This window comes from Oncorhynchus gorbuscha, linkage group LG15 (genome assembly GCF_021184085.1).
Source record: "Oncorhynchus gorbuscha isolate QuinsamMale2020 ecotype Even-year linkage group LG15, OgorEven_v1.0, whole genome shotgun sequence".
Taxonomy (NCBI): domain Eukaryota; kingdom Metazoa; phylum Chordata; class Actinopteri; order Salmoniformes; family Salmonidae; genus Oncorhynchus; species Oncorhynchus gorbuscha.
Window position 1 is genome coordinate 81,918,060 of NC_060187.1, and position 14,636 is coordinate 81,932,695.

The following is a 14,636-nucleotide window of genomic DNA, read 5'->3' on the forward strand; positions in this document are numbered from 1 at the left end:
TGCAGGTGTCAAGTCTGCTAAATCAGTCAGTCTGTGATGAGACAGAGTGGAACTCTGAGCACGCTGTCAACTCAAAGGCTGCAACCTCCTACTGCTACACACACACCTTACATCCCTCCCTCCCTCACATTAACCAATAATCCCAGTAACCCCCTCTAATCAATCTCCCAACCCGCCAATATTCCCCAGAGGCCATTCTTACCATCACTAGTCACCATGGTGACACACACACACAGACGGATGCACACACACACGCTCACAGACGCATGCACACACACACACCAGAGCTAAAGTACCACAAGGACAAAAGGCTGGAATTACAGTTTATTACACATCACTCTGAGAACACACACACCTTCAGGGGTTTAGAACCAACAGTCATCAAAATGGAAAATATATATGAATCAAATATTATACAATAAATCTGACAGTATGTCTCACTAAAGACAATGTGCCTCTAAACAAAGTCTTATTCCTCCATCCATCTCCAAGATTTGTGTGTGTGTGTGTGTCCGTGAGTTACAGAGTGGTGGTAGAGTGTTGTGAGGTGAGTGGGGGGTGGTGGGAGCGGGGTGTGTGTGAGTTACAGGGTGGTGGTAGAGTGTTGTGGCGTGGGTGGGAGGTGGGTGGTGGGGGTGGGGTGTGTGTGAGTTACAGGGTGGTGGTAGAGTGTTGTGAGGTGAGTGGGTGGTGATGGGGGTGGGGTGTGTGTGAGTTACAGGGTGGTGGTAGAGTGTTGTGAGGTGAGTAGGTGGTGGTGGGGTGTGTGTGAGTTACAGGCTGGTGGTAGAGTGTTGTGAGGTGAGTGGGTGGTGGTGGGGGTGGGGTGTGTGTGAGTTACAGGGTGGTGGTAGAGTGTTGTGAGGTGAGTGGGTGGTGGTGGGGGTGGGGTGTGTGTGAGTTACAGGGTGGTGGTAGAGTGTTGGGGGGTGGTGGGGGTGGGGTGTGTGTGAGTTACAGGGTGGTGGTAGAGTGTTGGGGGTGGTGGGGGTGGGGTGTGTGTGAGTTACAGGGTGGTGGTAGAGTGTTGTGGGGTGAGTGGGGGTGGTGGGAGCGGGGTGTGTGTGAGTTACAGGGTGGTGGTAGAGTGTTGTGGCGTGGGTGGGGGTGGTGGGGTGTGTGTGAGTTACAGGGTGGTGGTAGAGTGTTGTGGGGTGAGTGGGGGTGGTGGGGTGTGTGTGAGTTACAGGGTGGTGGTAGAGTGTTGTGGCGTGTGTGAGTTACAGGGTGGTGGTAGAGTGTTGTGGCGTGGGTGAGGGGTGGTGGTAGAGTGTTGTGGTGTGGGTGGGGGGTGGTGGTAGAGTGTTGTGGTGTGGGTGGGGGTGGTGGTAGAGTGTTGTGGTGTGGGTGGGGGTGGTGGTAGAGTGTTGTGGCGTGGGTGGGGGGTGGTGGTAGAGTGTTGTGGGGTGAGTGGGGGTGGTGGGGGTGGGGTGTGTGTGAATTACAGGGTGGTGGTAGAGTATTGTGGCGTGTGTGTGAGTTACAGGGTGGTGGTAGAGTGTTGTGGGGTGAGTGGGGGGTGGTGGGGTGGGGTGTGTGTGAGTTACAGGGTGGTGGTAGAGTGTTGTGGTGTGGGTGGGGGGTGGGGTGTGTGTGAGCGCAGCAGGCTGCGGACAGCGTGGCGGTAGCGTGCTGACATGGTGTTGTAGAGGATAGGGTTGACAGCAGCACTGAGGTAGAACAACACAAAGGAGACCAGGTTAAAGTACTGAGAGATGTAGTACATATCAGCGCTGGAGCCCAGAGTCACAGAGAACAACGTCCGACCAACGTGGAACGGCAGCCAACACAGAACAAACGCCAGCACGATCATCCCTAGAGAGAGAGGAGAATATGGGATGGAGCGACAGAAAGAGTTGACATTAGAACTCATTATTACTGTATGTGTGATATAGTTGGTTCACAATAGCTGCCGAGCTGTAGTATTGCTGAGGCCCAAACCAGTAAATCAAAGTAACTTTAAAATACAGAGACTCTCTCACAGCCTCACCGAGCATCTTGATGGTGTGTCGCTGGGCACGGTCTCGGCTGCTGCGTTGTGGGCGGAGCCAAAGCTTCCTGCCGATCAGGCCATACACAACTCCCAGAATGCCCAGCGGCACCAGGAAGTAGAGGTTGGAGAGCCACATCATGGCCCCCAGCAGGCCTGAGGAGACGGCGTAGTCCGTACAGCGACACTCGCTCTCCCCCTCACCTCCCCCCAACTCCTCTACCCCTACTATAGCAAACACCGGCCCGGCGCTAATCACGGCCACAACCCACAGGCAGCCAATGAGAGTGCGGACGCGGGTCCGTGTGACCAGGGTCTTGGCTGTGAGTGGTCGACAGACAGCGAGGTAGCGCTCCAGAGAAAGGGCGGTGATGTGGAGGATGGAGGAGTAGGTACAACTCTCACTGATGAACACACTCAGTTTACACACTGCATCACCCAGATCCCAGGGCCGGAACCTCCACAGCTAGAGGGACGGACACACAGATAGGTTACACACACACAACCCAGCTCAGACACTATATCGTCTAACCCCCAGGGCCAGAACCTCCACAGCTAGAGAGAGAGAAACACAAATCACACACACACACACGCAGTATCAGCTAGCTAAACCCCAGGGCCAGAACCTCCATAGCTAGAGAGACCCCCCCCCCCCCCTTACCTTGTAGTACAGATCTAAAGGCATCAGAAGCAGTATGAGGAGGTCGGAGACGGCCATACTACTCAGGTAGAAGTAGGTGGTGCTTCTCAGGTGTGGCCGGAGCCAAACTACCAGGATGGTTAACATATTTCCTACGATGCCCAGGGCCAGCAGCAGCACACACACGGCTGTCACACACCAGCTCAGCCCCACTGAAGTCCTCCCATTCCCAGTCAGTCTGGTCACTCTGGTTCCCACAGTCCTCCAGACAGCCAGACCCTAGCACACAATCCTCTGAACAGCTGCTCCCACTGCCCAGCACTGACACGTCCATGGTCAGAGAGAGATGCCCGGGTCTCAGAGACTGGGGTGTGTGCGTGAGAGAGAGAGGTGAGCTGAGATGGTACAAGCGTGCCTGTGTGTGAGAGAGAGAGAGAAAGTGTGGATGGTCTATATCACCCAGGTTACAGCACAGGGTGACGTAGGCTGATGGATTCTAACTGGAGATGGTCCTGAACCACACATCTAGGAGATGTAAAACACAACACATCTAGGAGATGTAAAACACAACACATCTAGGAGATGTAAAACACAACACATCTAGGAGATGTAAAACACAACACATCTAGGAGATGTAAAACACAACATATCTAGGAGACAAGCAAACTTTGATTTGATAATGCCTTTGTGCTTGTTTTGATTACATAAATGCTTCGGCATTTATCCTCAAACCCATACATGTCCCCATTGGCTTTGGCCAACAAGCCATGGCAGAGTTAGCTTCCGTTAGTGTCTACAAGAGACACCATTACTATTGCCCTCTATACACACGTTACAAATAGTACACACCCAGCAGTGTGAATTGAAGCTGTGTACTCACCTTGCAGCCGTCTTCGATCCCTGGACAATCTCTCCCTCACCTCTTCACCTCTTCATCCCTCTACCACCTCTACCTCCTCCCTTGCTCTCCAACACCCACAACTCGTACATGCATGCAAGCAAGCACAAACTAAACGAAGGCTCAAGCACACATGCAAGCAGTAAAGATCGCTCATCAACATGATACAGGTTCATTCCTTTAATATCTTAAATTAGTTTAAAATATAATATTTATATCTGAGAATGACGGAGGTAGGGAGGGAAAGAAGGGATAATGCTCTTCTTAAGTTTTGGGACAGGGCCTTTCAGTCTAGAGGTTCAGAGTAAGTGTGTGCGTGTCAGGTTCCAGCCTCCCAGCATGTGTGTCTGTGGTAGAGGTCAAAGGTTGTGTCTGCGGGGCGTGGGATGGGCTGGGGGCGTGGTATGGTAATCTCCTCCCCTGGTAGGAGGGGCTTCTCTCTCAGCAGATCCCCCCTGAAGAAAACCTGCAGGTCAGGACTGTCCTCTTTCTGCTCACACACACACGGATTACAAATACAGTTATGGACCAGTTGCAGGTCATGAGTGATTTCGCTCTACACACACTTTTATTTACATATTACTTACACACACACACACGTAAATGTAATCAGATGGGGTCAGTGAGAGGGACTTGCCTTGTTGCCATGGCTGCATGTGGGCGAGACTAGCTGAAGCCTGTCACGTAGAGCCTGGCTGATAAGCTCCTCCTCCTCCACATTCACATTGACCAATGCCCTGTAGAGGTGCTGGGATGGAGGGACGTTCACCCCTATAGACAAAGACAGGACATACACTCAGTTAGTGTGTGGTGTGTTTATGTCTGCATGTGTGTGTTTCTGTGTGTGTTTATATCTGCATGTGTGTGTTCTGTGTGTGTTTATATCTGCATGTGTGTGTTTCTGTGTGTGTTTATATCTGCATGTGTGTGTTCTGTGTGTGTGTGTTAATGTCGGCATGTGTGTGTTTCTTTGTGCTACCCTCTGTAGCCCGGGCGCTGATGCTGTTCTTGGTTCTGTCTGACTTCTGTAGTTGCTCCTGCACGGCCTTCTGGGAGTTAAACTCTGCCCCTGCCACGTTATCTAGCTCAGCCCTCAGAGCCAGAGTAGTATTTAACTCCGCCCCTTCAGGGAGGCTGCCACCCCTCTCCTCACAGGGAGCCTCCTCATTGGTTGCTGACCTTGCCCTCCAACACAGATCTCCACCTATGTGAGGAATACAGGAAGAGATATTGACCAGTCCTCTGCTCAGACATTGCTGACTCATGCCAGATCTTATAACACCTGGATAGGTACTTTACGTATCAACCTAACCACATCACGTTATAGCAATCTGGTGCGACGGCACAGTCCATGACGTGGCACACAACCATTGGTTGATGCATGCAACTCCTGTGCAGGGGAACATGTGTACATCAGACTCTAGACCAGGAGGGTTAGTTACCATGGAGTCTTTTCCCCTTTGAGTAACTGCTGGAGTGTCCAGGGCATTGCCAAGGTGGAGGGTCTTTGCTAGGCTCTGCTATCACCGTGTCAACCACAGGCACCTCGGAGACAAATCGCACCTGTAGAGTCAGGGGCACACACTTCAGTGATGTCTCTCCAAAAACACAGACCATCACACACAGATCTCTCATCATTTCTACGGCTGTCTTGACAACTGAGAAAAGCACCATTTGTGATTGTCCGTCAGTGTGTGTGTGTGTGTGTGTGTGTGTGTGTGTGTGTGTGTGTGTGTGTGTCAGACTGACCTGCCGGTGGCTGCGTCCTCTCAGCAGGCTAGCCGGGTTGGGTCGTGGCGGGTCTGGGCTGAGGGGGAGAGACAGGTCCAGTTCCGGGCACCGCAGGAGGCTAGCGGGGACCAGGGGCACCGGGGCAGGCAGGGGGACCAGCCAGATGTCTGGGTCACTGCACCCTGCTAGAGGATGCTGCTGCAGGGGACCTACTCTGGTCATCTTAGGTCACCAGTCTGGGTCTTTATCTTTGGGTGAAGGCTCTGTTACTGATGTAGGTAAGATACAAGGCAAAGGTAGTCAATGCCCAGAATATGTTGTATGGTTCTGAATGGCAGTTACACTTTGCCTAACACCCCCTAACCTAACCTTTCTGATGGAGCAAACTGAACATATTTTGAGTCCTATGCCGAACCCAGTCTCTTAACATTGTTGCATCTGTAGTGTAGGTTGAATAACGTTCACTTTACACTTCCAACCAGATATGACGATGTGACGTTATCTAACGTTAGATCTCTGGCTAGATTCCATTCAGTGGGAGCTTTCAGCACACAGCCAGCTAGCTAGCTAACGACGACAGCAGACATGCTAGAAAGTTCACCAGTCAGTTAGCCAGCTAACTATACTTGTTGTACTACTAGCCAGCTAACGTTATAGGGGTTGTTTGGCTAATTAGCTAGCTAACGTTAACTAAAGCTATGCAAATTCAATCATGTCGTTTATTCTCCGCTTACTGTTATGAGGAAGCGCCCCGAATGACAGCTCACGCGTTTCTTGTAGTTTTCACTGTTAATACATGAGGTTAGATTAACTCTATTTAGCAGGATCTGCTCAATTTTGAAATTCCCTCCACTGGCGCCGCCATAACACCTTCTTCAGAACAAAACAATCACACTTCCGGTTTCTTCGTTCGTAAGAAATTATACAATGGGCCCCCTTGGCTTGCATGTTACGTTGCGTGTGCTTGTGTAAATGGTGACTCTACGGCAGATTTAATCTAAAACTAGGCGATTGCTGGACTACGGCTCATCTCAATTTTCATCTTCAGTATTGTCCAATATGTTCTCTATGGAGACCTGCGATACAGTATCATTCTTTCGATATTATCTTTGTTGTTTCATGTTGCTGGGTAGGAGGCTTCATCTTGGAGATGGTTCTATATGTGGCTCTATTTAACCTTCACAGTAACAGTTGACTTCCTGTATTCTTACTGCCTCTGGAGTAGATAACAATATTGTGACGTAATTAAGTAATCAAATATAGGGTATGCCGTAAACCCCTCATTTATTTAATGTTTTGGGTTACATTGACATAATCAACAATTTTATTATTTCACCAGGTGTCTGAAAACAAAGGTTCATGTTTGATTCATGTTGCTTGCTGTATCCTATTTAGGACATACACAGCCAATCACACATGCACAAACACAATCACACATACACAGCCAATCACACATGCACAAACACAATCACACATGCACAAACACAATCACACATGCACAAACACAATCACACATGCACAAACACAATCACACATGCACAAACACAATCACACATGCACAAACACAATCACACATGCACAAACACGATCACACATGCACAAACACAATCACACATGCACAAACACAATCACACCTGCACAAATAATAAGTCAGCTTTCTTCCAAACATATTAAAATAGTTTATTTCGTTTTTCACTTTAAACAAACCAAAGGTGGCAAGGTAGCCTAGTGGTTAGAGCGTTGGACTAGTAACCGAAAGGTTGCTAGTTCAAATCCCTGAGCTGACAAGGTACAAATCTGTCATTCTGACCCTGAACAGGCAGATAACCCACTCTTCCTACCCTGTCATTGAAAATAAGAATTTGTTCTTAACTGACTTGCCTAGTTAAGTAAAAAGAGCTTCATCTCATGAGATTGTAGTGTCTGTGTCCTTCACCTGTGTGGTGTGTATAATCAACCCAACCCTTTTCTGTGTATGTGTGTAAACCTGCATCTCTGACCCTCTGAACCTGCATTGAGGATTTTGCTAATCTTATCATGAATTCACTCATGGAGCAATAGCTGCTGTTCTGTGGAGAGTGGGCAGGGGGAGCCGTTTCACTTCTTGGTGAAGAACTCATTGCACATCATGGTCAGGCAGGCCACCAGTGTGACGTACTCCTGGAAGTCCACACTGCCATCTGAGTTAGCGTCCAGATCTTTGAAGATCTTGTCAACCTTTGCCTGGTCAGTGTTTTTCTGTTATAATGATCAGAGAGAGAGGTAATAGGTGAGACTTTGATTTTAGCAGTTCAAACTAGAATCCATACATTTGTTATGTGTTTATAAAGGTGTGAGAGATTAAGTTATTCTATTGGATGAGGCGGGTCATGTGTTTGTGATGTTCCAAGCAATTCAATATTTCAATACTGTCTTTAGCATTATTGTATTTGGTCGTGCTGCTAATAAAGCATGATTGAACTGAACTGTTCCTAGGATCCACTCACCCCCATGATCTCTCCAAGCTCAGCGTTGAGCAGATCTTTGAGTTCTCCCTTGCTCAGGGTCGTCTTGTCGCCCTCCTTGCCAGAGTACTTGTGGAAGGCTGAGATGAGCAATGCCATACCCTGCTGGACCTGTGACATGGTGACTACAACACACACACACACACACACACACACACACACACACACACACACACACACACACACACACACACACACACACACACACACACACACACACACACACACACAGAGAGAGAGAATGGAGGTACAAATTTAGGTGATTAATTTCCAGTATTATCAATTCAAATCCATTTTTATCTTACATCCGGGTTACCATTCCATGCGTTCCATAAGTCTGGGAAATAAAGTCGTGTTGGCACTGGTGTAATCATGTTTAAACATAAGGTTCAGGTTGAATAGAGGGTTTAAAGAATATTAACAGTTGTTGCACACGCAGCAAAGACTTAACTACACACACACCACACCCCACACCACACCCCACACACCCCACTGCAAACAGGTTCTACATCTCTACCACAAAGGAAGAGAAAGAGAGGGGGAGGAGAGATGGAGAGCAACGCAACAGAGGCAATTAGAGAGGGAGAGAGGTAAGAGATGGAGTCATAGGGAGAGAGGTAAGAGATGGAGTCATAGGGAGAGAGGTAAGAGATGGAGTCATAGGGAGAGAGGTAAGAGATGGAGTCATAGGGAGAGAGGTAAGAGATGGAGTCATAGGGAGAGAGGTAAGAGATGGAGTCATAGGGAGAGAGGTAAGAGATGGAGTCATAGGGAGAGAGGTAAGAGATGGAGTCATAGGGAGAGAGGTAAGAGATGGAGTCATAGGGAGAGAGGCGGCGAGAGAAGGAAGAGAGAGAGATGCGGATATGGAGGGGAGAAAGGAAGAGAAGAGGGGGCTGAGTTGTTTAAACACAAACAGACATGGCTCTAGCCAACGCCCTTGCATGTCTGTCTCATTAACTCTGGGGGATTTTAAGGAGAGAAAGAGAGAAGTATATATATATATATAGAGAGAGAGGGACAGACACATAGACAAAAAGACAGATTGTAGGAAATTGGTGGATCGGCTAAAAGGTGCGTTGGTAATTTCAGGCAAACGATAACATAGAAATCCCAGCACCTCCCCCACCCCTCACCTGTCTCCACCCTCTATCTATCTTGTTTGCTTAAGGTGTGTATCTTCACTCTGTCCCTTCACATATCTCGCCACTATGTAGGGAGGTTGCCCTCTCTCTTCTCTCTTTCTCTGCCTCGTAGTCAAGGTGGTGTGAAGCTTCTGAGTTTAAGGAAGTGTCTGTAATGTAAATCTCTCATTTAGCTGACCCCCTCTCCAGTGTGACTTGCAGTAAGTGCGGTCAAAGAAGGACGTTGAAGCAACCACACAGTACGAACATGGTAAGCACAACATTATAGTTGTAAGGAACAACCCCAGTCACTGTGGTGGACTCCACTGATCTCTCTCTGAGTCACTGTCAGCTGCCCCAGGACCAGCAGGCATCCAACCAGACACACCTTCTTACCACCCCTCTGACTGCCCATCTGATAACTAGAAACACACTCTACTCACAGAATGGTCAGAGCGAGGGGAGAGAGAGTTTATGGTAAGGACAGAGAGAGCGAAAGAGAGAGAGGGGGTGTGGAGGATAGAAAGAGGTAGTGTTCTGCACTATGGAAGGATTGAGGGAGGAAGAGAGAGAGGGGAGGAGGAGGAAGAGAAGAGAGATTCTTTCATCTAAACTGCGTAGTGCTCTGAGTAGCACCACACATGTTTGAATGGAAAGGCAGACAGAGTTACGCCCTCCGCAGAGCTTGGCTCAAGATCATAAACAGTGTGGACAGGCACTTACTAACTGTTGCAAAGCACACCCTGAAGTCATTCATACTTTTGCAGTCATGTATTAATCACTATACAACATTAAACTACACACAATTAGAAATAAATGTTGTAAACCACCAGATGAGAAAGTATAATTTGGCACATCTAACACATCATAAATAAACACAGCTAAAACAAACTGAAGGTTTTTATCAGCGAGGCACTCAGGTACATGTTTTACTAGGTTTAGTTTTCACTCACCGAAGTTGTGCGAGGAGTTGGACAGTCAGAGAAAGAGAGAGAGAGGAAGTGAGGAAGAGAGGGATGGGCTGTTGGTTTTAAACATTGATTACCACACCCCACTCTCCCCTCCCCTTTCCTCTCCTTGTCCCTCTTTATCTGATGGAAATGGAAACTGCAATGTTCTGTTCTCTTCTTCATGTGAACTAGTTACTGAACTAATTATAATAGTCATATATATTATCTAAAGTTAATAATTACTTCACATGAATGTATCACCATTGTAACCAATCCACCATTTTGCTCTGGTTCTTCCTGGACTTCCCTTATAAAAAACAACAACAGAAAACATACAGAGAGGAGAAATCCCTGCATATGTCTAATGTCTTTGAATGAGCATAAATACCTCTTATTCTGACTGGAGTTATTCATTTAACAACTTTTCAGTGAAGAAGAATGTGGTAAAACTGCAGCGTTCTCCAAACTGCCCAAACTAACCTGTAGGGCTACCTTATTGGCTGACTGGCTCCATACACCCCTCAGGGAAATTGTGAACATTACTATTCTGAAGTAGACAATCAAACTTTTTATTTATTTTTTTGAGGTTTTGATTGAATAAATAAATCAAATTAAAGTTTATTTGTCACGTGCGCCGAATATCACACGTGTAGACCTTACAGTGAAATGCTTACTTACAGGCTCTAACCAATAGTGCAAAAAAGGTATTAGGTGAACAATAGGTAGGTAAAGAAATAAAAACAGCAGTAAAAAGACAGGCTATATACAGTAGCGAGGCTATTAAAGTAGCGAGGCTACATACAGACACCGGTTAGTCAGGTTGATTGAGGTAGTATGTGCATGTAGATATGGTTAAAGTGACTATGCATATATGATGAACAGAGAGTAGCAGTAGCGTAAAGAGGGGTTGGCGGGTGGTGGGTGGCGGGTGGCGGGACACAATGCAGATAGCCCGGTTAGCCAATGTGCGGGAGCAATGGTTGGTCGGGCCAATTGAGGTAGTATGTACATGAATGTATAGTTAAAGTGACTGTGCATATATGATAAACAGAGAGTAGGAGCAGCCTAAAAGATGGGTTGGGGGGCACATAATGCAAATAGTCCAGGTAGCCATTTGATTACCTGTTCAGGAGTCTTATGGCTTGGGGGTAAAAACTGTTGAAAAGCCTTTTTGTCCTAGACTTGGCACTCCGGTACCGCTTGCCATGCGGTAGTAGAGAGAACAGTCTATGACTGGGGTGGCTGGGGTCTTTGACAATTCTTAGGGCCTTCCTCTGACACCGCCTGGTGTAGAGGTCCTGGATGGCAGGCAGCTTAGCCCCAGTGATGTACTGGGCCGTACGCACTACCCTCTGTAGTGCCTTGCGGTCGGAGGCTGAGCAATTGCCGTACTAGGCAGTGATGCAACCAGTCAGGATGCTCTCGATATTGCAGCTGTAGAACCTTTTGAAGATCTCAGGACCCATACCAAATCTTTTTAGTTTCCTGAGGGGGACTAGGCTTTGTCGTGCCCTCTTCATGATTGTCTTGGTGTGTTTGGACCACTCTAGTTTGTTGGTGAAGTGGACACCAAGGAACTTGAAACTCTGAACCTGCTCCACTACAGCCCCGTCGATGAGAATGGGGGTGTACTCGGTCCTCCTTTTCCTGTAGTCCACAATCATCTCCATAGTCTTGATTTGTTGAGGGATAGGTTGTTATTCTGGCACCACCCGGCCAGGTCTCTGACCTCCTCCCTATAGGCTGTTTCGTCATCAGGCTACTGTTGTGTAATTTGGAGTCGTGCCAGGCCATGCAGCCGTGGGTGAACAGGGAGTACAGGAGGGGACTGAGCACGCACCCTTGGGGGGATCCAGTGTTGAGCATTAGCGTGGCAGATGTGTTGCTACCTACCCTCACCACCTTTGGGCGGCCTGTCAGGAAGTCCAGGTTCCATTTGCAGAGGGAGGTGTTTAGCCACAGGATCCTTAGCTTAGTCATGAGCTTTGAGGGTACTATGGCATTGAACGCTGATCTGTAGTCAATGAATAGCATTCTCACATAAGTGTTCCTTTTGTCCAGGTGGGAATGGGCAGTGTGGAGTGCAATAGAGATTGCATCATCTGTGGATCTGTTTGGGTGGTATGCAAATTGGAGTGGGTCTAGGGTTTCTGGGATAATGGTGTTGATGTGAGCCATTACCAGCCTTTCAAAGCACTTCATGGCTACGGACGTGAGTGCTACGAGTCTGTAGTCATTTAGGCAGGTTGCCTTTGTGTTCTTGGGCACAGGGACTATGGTGGTCTGCTTGAAACATGTTGGTATTACAGACTCAATCAGGGACATGTTGAAAATGTCAGTGAAGACACCAGCCAGTTGGTCAGTACATGCCCGGAGCACATGTCCTGGTAATCCATCTGACCCGCAGCCTTGTGTATGTGGACCTGTTTAAAGGTCTTACTCATGTCAGCTACGGAGAGCGTGATCACGCAGTCGTCCGGAACAGCTGATGCTCTCATGCATGCCTCAGTGTTGCTTGCCTCGAAGAGAGTATGGTAGGGTCGTGTCACTGGGCAGCTCGCGGCTGTGCTTCCCTTTGTAGTCTGTAATAGTTTGCAAGCCCTGCCACATCTGACGAGCGTCGGAGCCGGTGTATTGTGATTCAAACTTAGCCCTGTATTGACGCTTTGCCTGTTTGATGGTTCGTCGCAGGCAATAGCAGGATTTCTTGTAAGCTTCTGGGTTAGAGTCCCGCACCTTGAAAGTGGCAGCTCTGCCCTTTAGCTCAGTGCGAATCATGCTTGTAATCCATGGCTTCTGGTTGAGGTATGTACGTACAGTCACTGTGGGGACGACGTCCTTGATGCACTTACTGACAAAGCCAGTGACTGATGTGATGTATTCCTCAATGTCATCAGAAGAATCCCGGGACATGTTCCAGTCTGTGATAGCAAAACAGTCCTGTAGTTTAGCATCTGCTTCATCTGACCACTTTTTTTATAGACTGAGTCTGTGGTGGTAAATAAACAGCCATGAAAAGTATAGCTGAAAACTCTCTAGGCAAGTAGTGTGGCCTACAGTTTATCACCATATACTCTACTTCAGGCAAGCAAAATCTCGAGACTTCCTCAGATTTCATGCACCAGCTGTTGTTTACAAATATGCACAGACTGCCCCCCTAGTCTTACCAGAGTGTGCTGTTCTATCCTGCCGGTGCAGTTTATATCCTGTTAGCTGAATATCCATGTCGTCATTCAGCCACAATTCCTTGAAACATAGGATATTACCGTTTTTGATGTCCCGTTGGTAGGATATTCGTGATCGTACCTCGTCTAATTTACTGTCCAATGATTTGCACGTTGGCGAATTATTGACGATTTCCACTTTGCACACAACATCCTCACGAGGCATATTATTGACGGTAACGGCAACTTTCCCACTTGCCGTCTGCGGGTCCTCACGAGGCATCCCGCTCTGTGTCCCCTGGACCTGCGTTTCTTCCTCTTGCAAATAACGGGATGTTTAACCGTGAACAGAGGCATCACACACACAACATCCTGTGAGCAGGTGCATCCTACTCCTGTGAACAGAGGCATGTCCCAGATGCAGAGGCATAATATATGCATATTATTATTAGTATTGGATCACACACACAACATCCTGTGAACAGAGGCATCACCCACACAACATCCTGAAAAGGCATCACTATGAAGTGTCTCAAAACAACATCCTGTTTGAATGATATCTGTGAGTATAACAGAACACACAACATCCTAACAGAGCAGAACAGAAAACTTGAGAGAAATCAGGTTTGTAATCATTTTGTTTTTGTTTATATTTAGGTGCAAGCTCCACAATAACATTTTTAGATAATATTCTATAAGAGGAACAGGAGCTCAAGCAGAAAAGAACTTGAGGTGCTGGTACTACTTCGTGACCTCCTGCCCAAGTCAAGCACTGAGGGATACACACAAGACTTTACAGGAGAGGCAACAAGGCAAGATAGTGCTGGTCATTTAGTACCACTGTAGTTCTGTCTTGACTGTCTGCTGAAATAGCAGTGGCCTGTGTGGTGTTGCCTGGATTACAGCAACAAGGTTGTTCAAAGAACATGGTGGAAGATTTTGTTATTTTTTGTGTGTTTTGTGTAACAAACATTGTGTACATAATGTTGTGTACTGCTGGACATCAGAAAAGCTTACTCACCACGGATGGAAGAAACCTTTTCCTTTAACGAGTCTGGGGCCCACTGGGACAGGCCCAGATCCAAACATTTTGTGAAGTCAGGCGCAGGAGATTCAAACTGAGTGTAATGGAGTTATTTAATAACAATGAACGAAACTTACTCAAACACTGAATGTATTCCCCGATGCGCACCAATTATATACAACCCAAACAACTGACAAAGGCATGAGGGGAAACAGAGACAATGGACAATCTAGAGCTAGCGGGATTTTCCATGCACCGTCCAGAGACACCTCTGGTATCATTAAGTTTGCTAGAGGTATTGCGTCTGAGTACACAACAGTTTTCACTTTGAATAGGCCAATGAACCGCCTCCTACTCTGTCCCAGATGCTAATGATGAGATGGTCTAAAACTAATGGAGGAACTCATATGGCAGAGTCAGAGTTTTTCAACTGAGATAGTAAAGTTGCTGGACTGCCAGGACAACAACCTCTCCCTGATCAACACTGGGGCCCCTGAGGTGTTATTCTTAATTCCCTGTTCACCCACAACTGCATGGAATTGCAACTCCAACACCATCATTAAGTTTGCTGGATTAACAAGTTTATAGAAAACAGTGAGGCTTGTAGTTTT

General features: G+C 47.4%; 2 protein-coding genes and 1 pseudogene across 4 annotated transcripts; all 3 read right to left on the reverse strand.

Annotated features, from left to right (window-relative positions):
* Positions 1 to 1,470: 1,470 nt before the first annotated feature.
* LOC123998213 lies at positions 1,471 to 3,539 on the reverse strand (annotated as a pseudogene).
* Positions 3,540 to 3,693: 154 nt separating this feature from the next.
* On the reverse strand, positions 3,694 to 6,774 carry LOC123998214 (protein phosphatase 1 regulatory subunit 35-like). 2 transcript variants are annotated; one of them, XM_046303243.1, is made up of 6 exons: positions 5,994 to 6,774; positions 5,278 to 5,528; positions 4,971 to 5,091; positions 4,508 to 4,732; positions 4,166 to 4,299; positions 3,694 to 3,983 (listed from the first exon to the last, which is right to left on the reverse strand). In XM_046303243.1, exons 2-6 carry the CDS (start codon positions 5,479 to 5,481, stop codon positions 3,888 to 3,890), a joined length of 780 nt encoding a protein of 259 aa, XP_046159199.1. In that variant the 5' UTR covers positions 5,482 to 5,528; positions 5,994 to 6,774; the 3' UTR covers positions 3,694 to 3,887. The 2 variants fall into 2 exon arrangements, with proteins under 2 accessions (XP_046159199.1, XP_046159198.1); XM_046303242.1 differs by having other exon boundaries at positions 3,694 to 4,018; positions 5,994 to 6,772.
* A 144-nt stretch (positions 6,775 to 6,918) lies between these two features.
* LOC123998215 (ictacalcin-like) lies at positions 6,919 to 9,988 on the reverse strand. 2 transcript variants are annotated; one of them, XM_046303244.1, is made up of 4 exons: positions 9,841 to 9,911; positions 8,900 to 8,903; positions 7,746 to 7,888; positions 6,919 to 7,497 (listed from the first exon to the last, which is right to left on the reverse strand). In XM_046303244.1, the coding sequence occupies exons 3-4, from the start codon at positions 7,881 to 7,883 to the stop codon at positions 7,357 to 7,359; spliced, it is 279 nt and encodes a 92-aa protein (XP_046159200.1). In that variant the 5' UTR covers positions 7,884 to 7,888; positions 8,900 to 8,903; positions 9,841 to 9,911; the 3' UTR covers positions 6,919 to 7,356. The 2 variants fall into 2 exon arrangements, with proteins under 2 accessions (XP_046159200.1, XP_046159201.1); XM_046303245.1 differs by lacking the exon at positions 8,900 to 8,903 and having other exon boundaries at positions 9,841 to 9,988.
* Positions 9,989 to 14,636: the final 4,648 nt, after the last annotated feature.

Coding starts and splice junctions, on each gene's coding strand:
- LOC123998214 (XM_046303242.1), bottom strand. CDS start 5,481: ATGACCAGAGTAGGTCCCCTGCAGCAGCATCCTCTAGCAGGGTGCAGT. Junction 4,733..4,970: donor AAAGGGGAAAAGACTCCATG/GTAACTAACCCT, acceptor TTCCTCACATAG/GTGGAGATCTGTGTTGGAGG. Junction 4,300..4,507: donor CAGCGCCCGGGCTACAGAGG/GTAGCACAAAGA, acceptor CTTTGTCTATAG/GGGTGAACGTCCCTCCATCC.
- LOC123998215 (XM_046303245.1), bottom strand. CDS start 7,883: ATGTCACAGGTCCAGCAGGGTATGGCATTGCTCATCTCAGCCTTCCAC. Junction 7,498..7,745: donor AGCTTGGAGAGATCATGGGG/GTGAGTGGATCC, acceptor TCATTATAACAG/AAAAACACTGACCAGGCAAA.